Here is a 16,771-nt window from a genome sequence, read left to right as displayed (position 1 = left end):
AGGAATGGAAATTATTTTTTCTTTAATGTCATGTCATCGGAGCAAGATGCTAGTAGCATGCCAGATGGGTCCCATTTGATTGCATTCACTTCGTTCTGAAATCAAGAGTGATTTTATTAAGCAAATATTCCAGTTACTGCATTGTACTGGGCCCTCAACAGAGGGCACTCAAGGTTTGTGCATGGAACAAGTTCATCCACAAATTACAGTGCTGGGTGCTTTTAGAGGTGAACAAAAGCAGTGCTGCCACCCCAACACGCTTTTTAAGTGGCATTTTGGAGTGGAACCATCCTGTGCTTGTGAAAATCCACACAAACAATCTTCTGATGTGTGTTCTGGCACAAAGTTTCTCCTATCCTCTCTTTATATCCTAGGATTTAAATAAACCCTTAAACCAGACAGATTGCTGATAAAGCATTAGCTTCTTTTTAAAATGGAGGCATTTCTTTAATTAATGTTCTGTAGACTCAGAGAGATGAATTTTCAACAGAAAATACTGATCCTGGTGGGATGTAAAGTTTTGTGGACTTGGTAATTCTTCATATCATAGCTCTACAACAATGCTGGTCTCTCTAAAGAGAGGTTTATGTGTAAATGAATTCCATGATGGAAAATTAAACAGTTTAGGATGCTCTCTCTATCAGTCTTTCTAGCACTTTGTACTTAACTAAGCCTAGTGTATCCCCTTGATAATGAGTAAGTTTGCCATGCTTTTCCAGGGTTATAGATAAGGAGAAAAAAAGCACTTCATAAAAAGGGAAAGACTGTTGTCTTAAAAATATAAATTGGCTCAGGGTCTCAGTGAAAACAATCCTAAAAATATTTAAATTTTGCTTTATATATTTCACGTGTTATAGTAATAATTAAAAGCAAGTATAGATATATTTGAAGTGAAAATTTGGATCATGTACAAAATGGTGCGTTTCATATAATCATAAAAAGCACCAGTCTGTTGTTAGGAACGTACAACCTGTCATGAAATATCAGTTTAACCACAGACTAAGATAAAAGTCTCCAAATGCACAGTGTTTCTTCAACGGGGAGATAGCAAGTTCTGGGAGCTAACATCTAAATTATGGGTCAGTATATGATAGCAGATTTTCTCACAAATGAAACATAAAAAAAGTAACCTTTGACAGTCATTAAATACCACCAAGAAAAGAGCAGGGAAATACATCTTAAATATATCTTATTAGATTCTAAATCTATGTCTAAATTGATTCTAAAACTGAACAATGGCTGGAAGCAAACTGTTCTCTCCTTATTCACAACTCTCATTTAGTAAAGGAAATTAAGCCAGCAAAAAACAGAATCTTATTTATGAATGTGCCTTTAGTCTGCAGCTCATGCTACATAGAAACACACTCACTGTTTAAGTCAGAGGTTTTGCCTCCCACAGTGATTTACAACATTTATCCCTTCTCACAGGCAGTGAATCGCTCCCAAGGAATATGTTTTTAGGGAAACAACAGGGTGTAACACCTTTGCTGCTAGAACATACCCTGCAAACACATCATCTGCCATCATTACAACACATTGCTGTGACTTTATCACTAACATTTTGGACTTGTTAAACTTACTGTGTGTCCTTGAAAGGTTTTAACAGGACGATCACAGCCAAGTCTGCATACGTGAATGCACATGTCAGTACTGCAGGAGGCAAAAGTAGTGTTGTTCTGCCAGTCTACATCCAGAGCAGGAGCTGTGAATACAAAAAACAGAAGGAACATCAGGGATCGTGACAAAGAAACAGTTATCCCAAATAATCTTCCTCCTATCACCTATCTGGATGAAACAAACTACAGGCTAGTTCTTGGTCTGTCACCTGTTGCCAGTTATAGGGACTGTCTGAAGGGCACAAATTATTTTTCTATTCCAATGGATAATCTGGATGCTTTGCATGGCATCTACTTATGAGAATCTTTTGGGTTAAGTTACATAAGCAGGGTGAAACACTACCTCCACCCTCTCTGCTCCCAGCTACACCTGTAAGCCAGTTCAGTGAAGAAACTGAAAGAAAACTAACCCAGAAAAAATGTGGATAATTTCATCTGGGTTAGACAAGGATATTCCTGTGAATGCCAGACACAACACATGGCAAGGTGGAGGAGCAGGTGGCTGTGTCCCTTGGCACCAGAGCTTTATGCAACCACTGATACAAACCTATCATTCTGTGCAGGCACGTGGATTGATAATATTAAAATGCAGTTTAATTTGCTTGGGGACTGATTTTAGGCAGGTACATTGATCATCCTCATCTGAAATGAGTGGAAGAGTTTCTGTAGAGGGTTTGGCATTAACTAGCACTGAACTAACAAAACTCTGTGTGCAGAGAACACATGAGCATGTAAATAGTGCCTGTGTGCAACACACACACACTTTGCAAAAAGAATGGCAAAAAATCCCCAAACCACTTTTCCAGCACATGACTGCAGAGTACAAGAAGGAGCAGGAGGGAGCTCCTGACAAACAGCTTGCTTGTGTTTCTGTGACTGCTGCTTGGGCTTTTTCCCTCAGGATAGAGTTTAGCTGCCCCCCAGAGGATGACATAAGACTTGCTAAAATATAGAAATCTTCATTCTCAGCACACTCTTGTTAAAAGCAAGTGTGCCAGAATGAGACCAGCATATAGGAAACAAAGTTGAGTCGCTTCCTGGCAAAGATACAATGCAAATTTATCATTAAAATGAAACCAAGAAATTCCTTACTCAAACATGTTTAGAAAGATACTTTGGTAACACAGAGGTGAAAAGATACCTGTTCTGACAAGCCTGTTACATTTAGATATGTTTTTCCTATTATAATTTTTATGAACTGCAAAACAAAATAGATCCATATCACCTTCTGAATCATCAGGTAGCTCTCTAAATGAGAATGGAGGGCTAACATTGTTTCACAGACTAGAGTTTTTTTCAGTATTAATGAGAAAGATCAATAATTCTGTATGACAGGTAAAGAATTACTGCCTTGCAGAAATATAAAGGAAATTTGTGTGAGGAAGGCAGACTACTTTTGAATTTTCCAATGAACGTGAATGAGGATCAGGAAACAATAAAAGATCTTTCTTTAACTGCCTGTTTGTCTTTCTTTTTATGATGCAAGCTTTGTATTACTATTTCAAAGCAAACAAAAGTCTATCATCATTAATAGCAATATGCCTTCAGGGCTAGTATCTAGTATGATATGTATGAGTCAAAAACTCATTTTCAGAGAGCTATTGGCACCTAAAGCTATGGATTTACACTGCAGCATAATTTGAATCATAAAGTGCTGATAATTAACACTGATTCATTTACTGGTGGACTCAACCATATGTTTACTGGATAAGTAACTGCATAAAGTGGTCCGAAAAATTCAACCAAACATGGTTCTTGATGTAAATAATAAAATTGCCAAAGTATTTCCAAAACCACAGGACACTAGCCAATTGCATAAAACCAATTAGAATATCATAATATATCATAATAAAAGCAGCAATAAATCCTTAAAAAATGCAGCTAAAATAAAAACCAACAATAAAAGTGTTACAATAATTATCTGTTAATTTAAGCTTTTTCAGAACAAATTTAGGTGTGATTCAGAGCACTTGGATCACAGAATCATAGAATGGTTTAGGTTGGAAGGGACCCTAAGGAACACCTAGTTCCAGCCCCCCTGCTGTGGACAGGGACACCTTTTACGAGACCAGATCACTCAGAGCTCCATCCAACCTGAGCTTCTCCGGGCAGTCTCTTCCAGTGCCTCACCACCCTCACAGTAAAGAATTTATTAATGATATCGAATCTAAACCTTTTGTCTTTCAGTTTTAATCAATTCATCCCTTGTCCTGTCACTACACAACTAGATGGCTAAAATTGGGGTTAGACAAATACCTCTTTTGGTATCAATTAAACAATTTATTCCTGCATGTGCAGACATCAGTCCGCATCTATCAGCAGATGTCAAAATTGGATTATTTAGCTCCTTTTTAAAGAAATAAGTTTTGTGAATATGTATTTTGATCAAATGCCCTATGATGATTCATAGTTTTGCAAAAAATAATGAAATCCTAGAAGCTACTTATCTGCAAACTTACATATTTTGACCAAAAAACCTTAAAAATTACATGGGAACACCAATGACATGGAGGCCTTCAACACCCAAACAAAGGAGTCTTCCTTATGTATTTTAAGATGACAGTTTAGTCCACATGGTGTAAACTAAACCAGTTGTTGTAAAGCAGAGAGTAAAAAAACCTTATGTTATTCCCAGGCCAACTACCTCCGGACTTCAAAGAAGTATGTGTTAAAGGAAGTGTACCCTGACTGGACAAGACTTTTAATTGTTAAAACGCCACCTTTAATCCTTGTGTAGACAAGGTTTTCAGATTCCACACATGGAAATGAATTTGTTCTCAGTTTGTTCTGGTGACCCAAAGGTGAGGTCTTTGTGGCTTTAGACTTGCAAGGACAAAGTGAGTAGAGAGTCTGGCTGATTTTAAGAAGGTTTTGTAGGATATATGCTTTCTCCTGTCAGCAATTTCCTTAATAATAGTATTTCCTTTAACTGCTTTACTTTGCTATGAAAACATATTTGAAATAGAGAAAAAAAATTAAAAAGATGAGCTTCTCCATATCTAAGCTTCAGTTGTGTCTCACAGTCCAAAGACAGTGTGTGCAGTAAGAATTTTTAAAATAATCTTTTAATGTACATGGACATTTTGCATTGGTAGATACAGCTGAGTTTTCAACTTGCTAAAAGGGGAACGGAGTGACTTGTTGTTGATGCACATCACTGCTAAGACAGCTTACATGTCAGTGAATATGATTCTGAAGGAGCAACCAAGTTCTGAATCCACAACTAGATTACTAGTTAGGGATCCAAGGATTAAGAGTCTCATTAACTGAATCACTCTATGTGTAAAGTTTGCTGTTACGGAACAGTTACGGTAGATAAATAAATGCCACAGTGAGAAAATCTGTCAGCAGACACCAACTCCTCTAAACTGACAGCTGCATTAATAAATGAAGAGATGAGTGATAAAAATGCAGAGTATGGATTTGCTGTGTCCATGGACATACTTTTTGTCTGCTGTTGAATAACCATTTAGATTGCTATTGCATGTTATTAATATCTGTGTAAATGTGAGAATAAGAACAACTAGAAATTGAGTTTAAAAGCATGTGCAAAATAATGTTTTAAAATTAGTATCAAAAGACGTGTTTTTAAACATCATTCAGCACCTTGTGAAAATCTGCTGTATTTAACAATGGATTAGTTACAGTGAACTATGAAGATGAACACCTCTAGCACCAAAATCCAGAATGTTCTCATGGTTTTAAACTCAGTTTGACTATACCCCTTAAAATTCTTCACTATGGCAACTCAGCCACTACGGATCATGAATTCAGGCATCATCTTACAAGTCTGGTCTCAGGTGAATTTCAGATTATGTCAGTGACTGTCTGTTACTCAAGATTATTTAGTATCTGTGACATCTCCTGTCTTCTTGAAACAGATCTACAAGTAACCATCCAAGCAGAGTTTTGGTGCAGCAAGGTTTTGAAACTCAAGGCTGGCAAATGATTTCCAATAATCAGAGAAAGCAAATATTGAAGAATTTCAAGTTAAAAGTAAAAGCTAAGAAATTCTGAGGACCTTCATGAGTGCAGTGGTGAATGCAAGGTGCATGAGAGATCTGCCTGCTTCTGCTTCAAATCAGCTTCATTGAAACAGGAGCAGAGAATGGAAAAGATCCCAGACACCTCCACTGAAAGTTCCCTTCATGAATCACCACCTGGTACTATTCAAGCACATAGATAACAACAGGACCGTTCAGTTAGGTACACATGGCTGGTGTACAAATCCTCTCCTAAAAACAGTTTGACTTTCAAAGCTGATTCTCACAGAACTGCGTCTTTCTGATGTGAGAATAAACCCAGCAGCCATGATACTCAGGATAGTCAAAGCACAAAAAAACTTGATTGAAACTTTTCTCTGGCAGATATGGATAAAGTACATTGACAGAATTAAAAACTACATTTCATTTTCCTAACAAGAGTTATGCAAAAAGTACCTGAATGGAAAGGAAATTGCTGTTTAGCTTCTCCTGTGTGAGCATCCCAAATTATTGTTGTCTGCATCCAAAGAAAGGGTGGAAAAAAAGATTAGTGACTGTTCAGCTCAGAGAAAAAAACCCAAAGAGCACCCTCACTAAGTAGCAATTCCAAATGATGAACTGATAAAATTATTGACTACAGAGAGCCTTGTGTTCTCAAAAGCGGGAAAACCAGGAATCACTTCCAGATATTACGGAATAATAATCTAGGTGTAGATAAAGAAGTATCATGCCCACAGAAGAAGCAATATAACTATGAAGGATGGGCATATCCTCTCTGAATAGCACTAGAAGACAACACCACACATTTTTAATACGCATATTGAAAAAGCTGTTTCAGTTCCCATCTTTAAAGAACACTTTTTCCCCCTTCAAAAGATGCAAGTTGAATTCTACTTCAAAATGATCCTGAACCCCATTTCTAACAATTAAACCAACAAGTGAAATGTTTTTCTATCAGCAGAGTACACAATACTTCTTGCCACTGAGGTGGTACGGACTCAAGTGTAATTGGCTTACTACAGGTTTAATCCATACTCACAGCACATGTGAGCACGTCCCCTGTAGAGCTCAATACCACCTTCTGAGTGAATTGTCAATTTATTGGCAATATATACTTCCAGAAAATAAATTAAGGATGCATCATCTTGCTGATAATGGATCACCTAAAGAAACGCTGCTTTTATTGAGAATGTAAGTTTCCCAGCGTAATGGAACTACCATTGGGAGAGCAGTGTAGCTGAATTTAAGCCAGTATTAAAGCGAATAAGTTTCCATTTTCACAAGGATATGAAAATATAGGGATTCACTGAGCCTACAAACGTACAAACCTCAGCTAGACTCCCCCTGCCAGCCGCTGGAGAGAAGCCCTGTCAGTGCATCTCACTGGAACACAGGCCATGCAGCCTATCCTTTGGAAGCGCCATTTTTCTCTCTGAATTTTTATAAAGGAGGCCAAGGATGACATATGCATCTAATTTTCAGACACTGAAAGTTAGGCAAGATGAATGCTGTGTACTTTCCAGTTTCAGTTTTAATGGATTTGTGCTCATCATCATCAGTCATCTGTTCATTTTAATCTCTAATGTGCACTCAGCTGTAACTATTTTGCAAAACTGTTTTGCTTGATTTTCAGTCCAGAACTGTAATTTTTTTGCATATTTCCAGAGGAAGCCATATATATTTTATTCAAATAAAAGTTTCAACACTTAGATGAGCTAAAAGGTGTGGTATCTTTAAGATCACTTTCTTCCTGTAAATAGTTAGCTGATAAAACTACAAATATAAGTACTGGAAGCAGTTCCTTCCTTAACAGAGACACACCTAAGATGCAATTTTACACAATTTTTTTTAAAGTTAAGTATTTTCCATGAGAACAGTATACATTTATACAGCCTCAAAAATGTAATCAACATGCACTAAAATATATTAAAGAAATGTAAACTCTACAAGATGCCTGAAGAAGAAAATAATCTTAAGGAATTTAGCAGCACAAGCTCACTCATCAGCACACTTTTATGTTAGAATAATGTATTTTTAAAACTCACTTTATCAACACCAGCACTTAAAATATAATTCCCCTTTTTGTTCCACTTCAGGGCAAATATTGGACCTTTATGTTGACCTAAGGTGCTTGCAAGGTTACCTGGAATAAAGAACAGGGTATTATTACAATTTCTTTACAAAATAGTCAAATTCAGTTCACTGCTGTTTGGTGCTTAATAACAATAAATGTTTGACTTACCATCTTCTGTCCATATTCTTGCAAAACCATCATATGAGCCTGTAGCCAATAGTGTTCCATCACTCTGTTGGAACATATATAAATGGCAAAGGTTGATAGGAGATAAAATATGTTTCAACCAATCTTTTTCTTTCTTTTTTAAGATTTGCTAATTGTGATTTATGGGAATTCTGAGTCCACTCACTGAGACAGATTATGCTATGATTTAAACTAAAGGTTTAAATCTAACTAACTAAAGGTTATTACTAATAACTAAAGGTTATTACTGCAGACAGCCCAGAGAAGATAAAACCCTCTAACATAAAGTGAAATATTGGGCTATACCATCAGATATGAGCCATTTAATCAAAGAGATTAGAAAAAGAAAACAAGCTATAACAAGTTCTATGGGCTTCTTCCAGATAACAAACAGATACTACTTTTTAGACATAGAGGACCTATAAAACATCAACAGATGACCTAAACCCAGACTAAAACCCAGTTCAGTGAAATTCAGGCACCTCTACTTGAAAGAAGGCTCTAAGCCACCTACACTCAGGGTTAACACCTTGAATGTTATCTGCCACCAAGGAATTGCTTTCTACTTGTCTGAACACAGACTCCCACATGTGCTCACAGGCACAGTACCATGATGGACAGCCTGAGAAAATTTGGATTCATGGGACCCACTTAGGAGGAAAAAAAGCCCACTAATCTAATCAGCAAATTACATGTATTCTGGAAGGAACCTTTCACAGAAGGATATGTCCTGTGCAGCCAGTGATGCTGGTGTGATTGGGCCAGAATGAGAATAATTAAAACAGAACTTGACTATGCAGTCTGGTGTGATGGACACTGTTGAAGCAGGGTATTTAGTCTTTCAACATTTCAGAACCTGAAGTAAGAGTGAGATTCATCCCATTTATCTCCAGACATGCAGAAGTTGGGACTTAGTTTAAGAGTGCTATCTGGTCTCCCTACATAACTAACAGCATCATACAACTACAACTCTGAAGTGTAATTCATTATCTCATTTGCTTTAGATTATGCCCAACCCAACACAAAGGGATGTGTCTCTGTTTCTGATGACTTAAGGTGAGTCTCGAGGACTAGCTTAGGATGGTTAAAGCTACAGGAGATGAATCCTACCCCTAGTATCAAAGGGCATGATCTGAATATGACCTCTAGAAATAACCTTTCTTATTGTAAGTCACATAAACCAGAGAAGAAGTAATTTAATACCACCAGTGTGAAAATTTCACAGGGAAATAAAATTAATATTGTGGTTCTAAATAAACAATAAAGGCAGACGGCATTTCTAGCTTGATGAATAGAAAATTAGGAAAAGGCATGAAATAATCCTTTAAAACATATGCCTACTCCAACCCTCCAAAAACATTGACTTGGAGCAGTTATAGATTTAACTCAAATAAATAATAATGGAGGGGGGAGAATATCATAACCTAAGTCAAGCTCACTGTGATATACACTTATCTGGACCAGTCATGAGAAGAAGGTGATAAAGGGCAAAAAGAGAGAAAGAAAAGCTCAGGAACTTAGATGTACAGTTTATCCAAATTTGTTGGTGGCAATTCACATTCTTTGGGAAACTCTAAGTAAGCTGGAAGCCCTTGAAGTATTTGAATTAGGGACATTTCCTTACCTTAAGTACTAGCACAATGCAAGTGAAGTACCAATGAAGTCTGGAAGGTAAGGAACTATTACAGGAAATACTACAGGATGCCCTATATTTTGGATAACTTGTCTCCTAACTGTTCTGCTCTCATTTAATGTCTTCCTCTTTCAATTACTTTTCTTGCTCCTTGATTAATTTTTTTTCCCAACTGTTTTTCTTCACTCTGATATCCACAGGAAACAAGTAATGAACATAAGCTTGAGTTTTATTTGCTTCCTTAACCTACCTCTACTTTCTGTATTATTCACCAATTTCTTCCATTGTGCAACTATAAAATACATAGGGGAAAGCTGACTTGTGCAGTGGCCTTATCTTTTACTTTGTGAAGCAGCTAGCTCACCTGAAGGACATAACTGCAGTAAAGATTAATCCAATCCTGGTCTCTGGCCAGCAACTGAGACTGTACATAACTGCTGAAAATCCCTTCTAGTACTTAATTAATCTGTTTTCCTATGAAAACAAGACTAATGTGATCACTCTGTCTGTACTAATATCAGCAAAACAGACAGAATGAAAATTATCTCAAAGTAATTAAGGTTCCTGCAGGGTCTTGTAAGTTCTTCTGGCAAAAATGCGACATGAAGCAGCCTTAGAGCTGCCCAAAGACACTGCCCAGACACTGGGAATTCTCAACAATACCTGTCCTCTCTGGTCACTTCAGTCTTCTCTGTGAAGGAGCATATTATCTAAGCTAGGAGGTTTTGCAGGATGAAAGTAAAAAAGGGATCAGGCGAGACAGTTTCATCCAGAAGGTGGATAGGTAACAACAGAATAACTACATATGCTCCTACCAAGATAAAGAAAATAATGTGAACACGTTTTGCTGTGCACAGCATAATTCAAATGAGAGAGGATCTTGAGAGTTCAACCTCAGAAAAAGCTTCACAGGTGCTTTTATCTCCTTACGTGCCAAAATAAAGTAACTATGAGATGCAAATACATTATTAATGAGGCTTCATTATTACATAGACTGCTTGTTTAATCTTTGTTCTTAAAGCTGGCAAAGTTTATTTTTAGCCATGCTCCTAAAACAGAGATATAAATATATCATTGTTAAGCTTGAAGATGGCACCAGTCCTGGAAAATTACAGCATGTAGGGGAAAGTTCAGCCTATTATGATTATTTGAAACAAGAGGTCAGTAGGTTAGGACAGAGCTTCTGGTCACCTCAGATATGAAAGATATGGAGCAGCAGCTGTAATTGCCTTGGAATTAAATATAAACAGTTAAAAACCATACACAGTCTTAGAAGTTAGCTTACATTCCAGTCCAATGAAGTCACATCCTTATTGCTGGGGACATCATGCCCTCCTTCTCTTATGCAGTGCCTCAAAACTAGTTGAGTGGAACCGCTGTTGCTGTTTTCATTGAGATTCCATATCCTGGCCGTTGAGTCTCCAGATCTATAAAAGCAATTATGCAAGTAAGTTGAAGTCTCCTCATGATGACCCAGCAAACAGTGTAAAAGCCTGTATTTCTGTTTTCATTGAGACAACATTACAGCCTTGCAGGAAACCGGAGGAACAAGAGCCGCTGGCCTGTAGTGTAAAGGGAGCATCTGACTGCATGGGGCCGCTGGGAACATTCTGGCTCTGTGTAAAACGCAGGTGTGTGACTTCGGTGCTGAAATTAGCAAAAGCTCACCTGGGGGAGGGCCCTATTCTACTGAAATGTTCCAAATTTCTCAAGTAAAAGTTGTTTTGAACCTCCTGAGAATTTTGTTGTTTCTCCTGTGCACTGCCCAGAGTACATCCAACCACATTTCCCTAAATCCACTGAACAGACCAGGGCATTAAAAACCTTTAAAAAGTAATTTTTTCTTTCCAACTCTTTCTGTGCTCTCTGTATTTTTTAAAAAATGCTAACACATATGTAAATTATACCTGTCACAATAAATTGGTTTCTTCAGAGTAGTTTTACTTAAAATACATACACTCGCCGTCTACATTTTGCACTACATACCTAAAACTGGCATTACCATAACTGAGATAGTCTGGGGCAACTTACAGTAACTGTCTGTAGCTTGCCTGTTTACATCATGCCGTCTGAAAAAGTGGCAAAATAAGTACTGACATAATGGAGCAAGACAGAGGCAGCATCAGGATTTTGATGTATTTTATAGACTTATTATTTTCTAGAGAGCTGTTTCTAATGCAGGCTGAAACCCTGATTTGCTTAGAAAAAAGTTTTGAGGAGGAAGAGTTTATCATTACCTACCTGTAAATAATGTATTTATTTTGACTTTGCATAAATCTTTATTCTACTGAAAAACATCTCTGAGGTTCAGAAATCAATTTGCCATGGAGTGGAAGATATTACACTTTAAAAGTTTACTGGAATTTTTTTCTCACTTCCTCTCCTCCATTTTTTAAAACAACAACACCAACCAAAACAAAGCACCCTGGATTGCTTGTTTTGTCCAGAAAGCAATTTTCATTTACATGCAGTAAGTAGAAACTTGGGTCAGAGTTAGCCTCTCTCTTACACTTGCAAGAATTCATACAGTCCAGATGAAATTTCATTGTTGATATACCTGATGTGTTAGCTTTTCCTTTTTTTTAAGTAATAACCAAAACTTTCTTTCCTATACACTATCAAGGAGAAAAAGTCTTTCTTCAAAGCCTAAAATCCTGAGATCTATTTTTGCTTTGATAAGCCATGTTTTACTGAAAAAGAAATCCATCACAAGAGAGTATTAACTTTTCTTCTGGCACTAGTGAAACAATTTAATTATTTATACTAAGAATACCAGGCAAATTTTCAACACTTGACATGTCTTCAAGTGCAAATATTGACCAAGCAATTATCGAACTCCATTGATCTCTGTGTATTATTTTACCAATAATTTAGCCTAATTTTACACAAATAATTCAACTGTAAAAGCAAATATCTCTCTGCCTGTATAAGTAGCTCTGAGCTCTTCTGGGTCATGGCATGCCTGAGGAATGTGCCCCATTTCCTGTGAACCTTTTGTGCCAAGCTGAGATGTGATGGCTGGCCAAGGTTTTGAACCCAGCTACTCCTGTACAGCCATTCTTTAACTTTTGAGACATATCTTTCACATTAGTAATTAAGAAATAATTCAGATCAGGGTAATTTTTGCCACTACACAGCTGTGACTGTAATATACATCCTTACTTCTTCAGAGGTCTGGAAAACTGACAATTTTGCATATGTTGGCTAGAAAATTAATGAAGTTAATGATGAGGCTCAGAAGTTAAGGAACATTTTTAACTGTGATAATTAACAATAATGGAAACATAAGTCTTTAAAGAACTGCTTCATTGGGTCAGATGCTAAGTAGGAAATTCCTTCAGAGCTGTCTTCTCTGCTATGTAAGACTCCAGGACAGTCCTGCCCTCATTGCAATAATCCAGTTTGTTATTGGACCCTGTGAATAATGTACTCAGTCACTTGGCTATCAAATACAATATCCTACTTGCTAGTTCTAAAAGGGTTATGTTTTGTTTTTCAACAGTTTTATTTAGTCAGTTTTCTGGCAAGGCCTGGGCAATCTTATTTTCCAGTATTTTAATTTTGTTTTTCCCTTTTCTTCTTCCTAAGGCTACATAAGCTATTATGTGTCCCTGCAGAGAGGCTTTATAAGCCTACCAGTGTGCAGCAAGGGTATTTGTGTGTCTTCCCTTTTGCTGCTGGGGAAAAAAAAAAAGAGTATTCTCTGCTCTGGAAAGTATTCTGATTTCTGTTGAATGATTCAGTGAACCCTGCCTTATTAGAGGACCACAGTTCAAGCACAATTCAGAAAGATATTTAATCTCCTTAGCCCACAGAAGCATTTCTATCTACATGATAAAGCAGCTCATTCCAACATGCAAGTCATGAATACTTGAGTAATAGGAATACTCCTCTGCACTGTGGTAGAGTACTGCCAAATTTTAGGAAGGCTAGTTCTGAAAGGATTTTATTTCATGCTCTCCTGCCCCAGGATAATCAAGGTGGACAAATATTTGTGGAATTTAATTTGTGACATATAAAATCACCATCCTGTAACTGGCAGCACAGAGGCTGAAAGTGCTGCAGTTGGGTAAAGAATTTTGCAAGATGGTTGTTGAACCTTGATATTTCTAATCTTCACCTGCAAGTCTTAAAATCGCTGCTCTTTGGAGATGCAGTATCACTAACGTGTATTTACTACTTCTGGCTCCAACAGGTCAGAGTCTCTATTATTTTAAGAGATATTATTAAAAGCATTAAGGGAAGGAAATTCCTCATATTTTTTATGACAACTAACCTTTCCTTAATAAAGCAGGTCTCTCAAACTAAGTGCTTACTCTTCCTAGGCAGTCAGTAGAGGGAAGTGCCTCATAGGTGTCCTGATTAACATCTCTGCCCCACTGATTCTACAACATTGCTCCCTGCTACAGGTTACTCAAGTTGACCTCCCCTAATAGCTAATCACTTTGCAATAATGGATTTGATGCACTGAGGAAACCAGTCCCAGTAGTCCCCTGCTAACGAATAAACACCTAGAGTTAGCAGAATTAATATCTGGCACTGACATAGAGGGGTGGTGTCTGAAATCAACACCCTCAACCTGGCAATTCAAAAGGATTATTCTGAAAGGTAATTTACAGTGGATCCTAAACCACAGATATGAGGAGTACAGTAACCTGAAGTACTATATATATGCAGAAACAATAACAGCAGATGGCCTAGAAACATCTTTTCTTGCTTCTGAGAGACACATCCAGAACTGAAAGATCTTGGACAGCAGCTTTTATGGATAATTACTTTGCTGACTAGGGAGAGCAAAAGGCGCATGGGGTGGTTTGGAAGAGACAAGTCACAGCCTCTCTGTGTGAGAGAGGCTGGCATAAATTAGCTGATAAGCAAAGAAACCCCCTGCTGATTTTGGGACTGAGGCCAGGTCCTTCTGCTTCACAGCTATGTGAATTACTTGAAGGGCATGGCTGGATGTCATAGAAAAGAACACAGTGTTGGAAGCAGCAGTGGAACATGATGACAGAAACATCCTAAATTCAACTGGAAAAGGTTTTGGAGTTCAAGGCTCTAGCAGCCTTGACATTCACAGTCCATCCACTTCCACACTGGGAAAGTCAAGCACGTTCAGAACACTGTGTCATCGGACCACGATGACCTGTGCAAGCAAACTGACAGGTTATTCCCTGGCCAGAGTTTGGCTTGTTTTAATTAGCACTCTTGCTCGGGGCTCTGATGTTCTCTCTGAATAACTCCTCGGCATGGCTTGGTAGTTACAATGTCCAGAGATGATTCCCAATGTGCAGTCTGTTTGGCAGCCAGGGCAGTGTGCTAGCACAGACACCAGCCATTCTGCGCCAGCTGGCCTCAGTGCCTAGGAATATTCCCAGGCATGGTTAGTTTACTAATGTGGATGCAGCTGTAATGGGCTTCTGCACTACCCAGGGAACATAACCATCTGCAACAATTTAAGTGTGTCATGAAATTAAAACTTAGATATTGAAAGATAACTAGTGGTACAAACCAGTCTTTGGGCTTATGGCTGGGAATGGCCAAATCTTGAGATTTAACAGAGCACCTCTTTTTTCGGTATTTTTTCACCTGTCCAAAACACTCTATGCAATTATTTGCTTTGGAATGTTGAGTTCCTTCATGAAGTGTATTTTACAATAACCATCTTACATGGCTGTATGCATGCACTTCACTGTACTATTATAATGCTTCTGTTCATAACATCTAAGCATTCTTCTCACAGGCATCTGGTGATAGTCAGGCCTTTGATAGCCTTTACTGGTATTTCTAGTCTCTCCCATCCTCAGCTTTAAGGGTTATGTGTGTGGTGGAGGAAGAAGAGCAGCTGAAGAATATATTTTTCTAGCTGTTTGATCAGAGAAATTCCTGTCTCTCTGTTATATTTTGAAATAGGTCTTTGCAAAGCTCAGAGAGTATGTATTACCATGCTAGTCTTCACACACTAGAAAAGCAGCAACTGAGTAGATGTGACATTAAATATCAAAAACCCTTTCTCTCAGTGGGATAATCACTAAATCTGGAAAGCAATGCTCTAGTTTTGGATAATTAATTCTACATTTCTTTTAAACAGCTTGCTTCAGATTAGGTTCTGAACCTGCATTATTGTTTTAGTTCTTTGACGATTACATCAGGTTGCTGTCTAAACTGCTGCTGCTGGTTGTTAGAAAAATTTATTGCCTGTATAACAAGGCTTGAAGAAAATACTTTGTCATGAATTGAGATTTGATTAGTCACTTTATAAACAAAACAAATATGTTCTTATTTCCTCTATTTAATATCTAGGTTTTGAAACGTATTTTTTAAGATGGGTACAATCAAGCAGATGGGAAACCCAAATAAAAGTACTAACTGGGCAGCACAATATGGCTGTTATAGAATGTAACAATTTGACATTCATGCATCAGACTAACTGCAGTCTTGTTTTTTCAATCATTACTTTGTAAAGGGCGAACAGAACTGCAGCATACTGTAGATCTCGGGGAATTTCTCTCTCTTGTTTAACTGGCGCTGAAACATGGAGTTTACCTGTAGATAAAAGCTTGCACTGTTATTATACCAGACATCTCAAAGGCTTCTTTGTACAGTGGCATAATTATTCAGTCAGCTCTCTTCCTTCAGTTTCACTTTCTTCTGTGCATTCTCTGCCATTTCAGGCACTAAGCTTTGCCATGCACTGGCTGCTGTGTTATTCGAATTCCAACTGCATCCCTACCTTGTTTCTTACAAGCAGGCTAAAATCTGACCAAGATGCACATAGATCTAAATTATTTGCATTGTCATTGCACTGCTATTAGTGTGACTAAAGCACATGACTGTACTTTGTAACTACATGTGTACTTATGTGCTTCCATGGTCACTAGCAAAGCTCATTAAGAAAGACCTATCACACTGAAGGGTAAAGCTTAATTGAATGGCTAGTGAGAGGGTATTCCTCTGGCTCGGATATCTGACTAATGGGTCTGATTATCATCCTCCAGGTTTACCTGAAGCTGTGTGAGACACCACTGTCCAGGGATCCATCTACCAGTGCTTAGCACCCCAAGGCAAAGTTAAATGCATACTGCAGCACATATTCTGGTTTATTAAATGCTCCACCACTTAAACTATGCACACTAGTACTGTGCACCATGGATTCTAGGGAAGCAGTCCACTATGGTAAGCACTGACTTGCTTAAAATTGATAAATGGAGATACTTAGTACTACAGATGCTAAAAGTACTATTGGACCTGGACATTCCAGAAACAAAGCATATTCAGCAGG

General features: G+C 37.8%; 1 protein-coding gene across 1 annotated transcript in view; it reads right to left on the bottom strand.

Annotated features, from left to right (window-relative positions):
- TBL1X (transducin beta like 1X-linked) overlaps positions 1 to 16,771 on the bottom strand; it is a 134,298-nt gene that overhangs the window by 5,711 nt on the left and 111,816 nt on the right. The window contains 6 exon segments of the mRNA XM_008635884.2: positions 23 to 95; positions 1,581 to 1,702; positions 6,056 to 6,116; positions 7,645 to 7,742; positions 7,842 to 7,905; positions 10,778 to 10,919. Of these exon segments, the coding sequence (XP_008634106.1) occupies positions 23 to 95; positions 1,581 to 1,702; positions 6,056 to 6,116; positions 7,645 to 7,742; positions 7,842 to 7,905; positions 10,778 to 10,919 (560 nt within the window).

Source organism: Corvus brachyrhynchos, unplaced genomic scaffold (assembly GCF_000691975.1).
Source record: "Corvus brachyrhynchos isolate BGI_N302 unplaced genomic scaffold, ASM69197v1 scaffold83, whole genome shotgun sequence".
In the NCBI taxonomy this organism is placed as follows: Eukaryota; Metazoa; Chordata; class Aves; order Passeriformes; family Corvidae; genus Corvus; species Corvus brachyrhynchos.
Note: the sequence above shows the minus strand (reverse complement) of the source record. Positions and strands in the feature narration are given on the sequence as shown.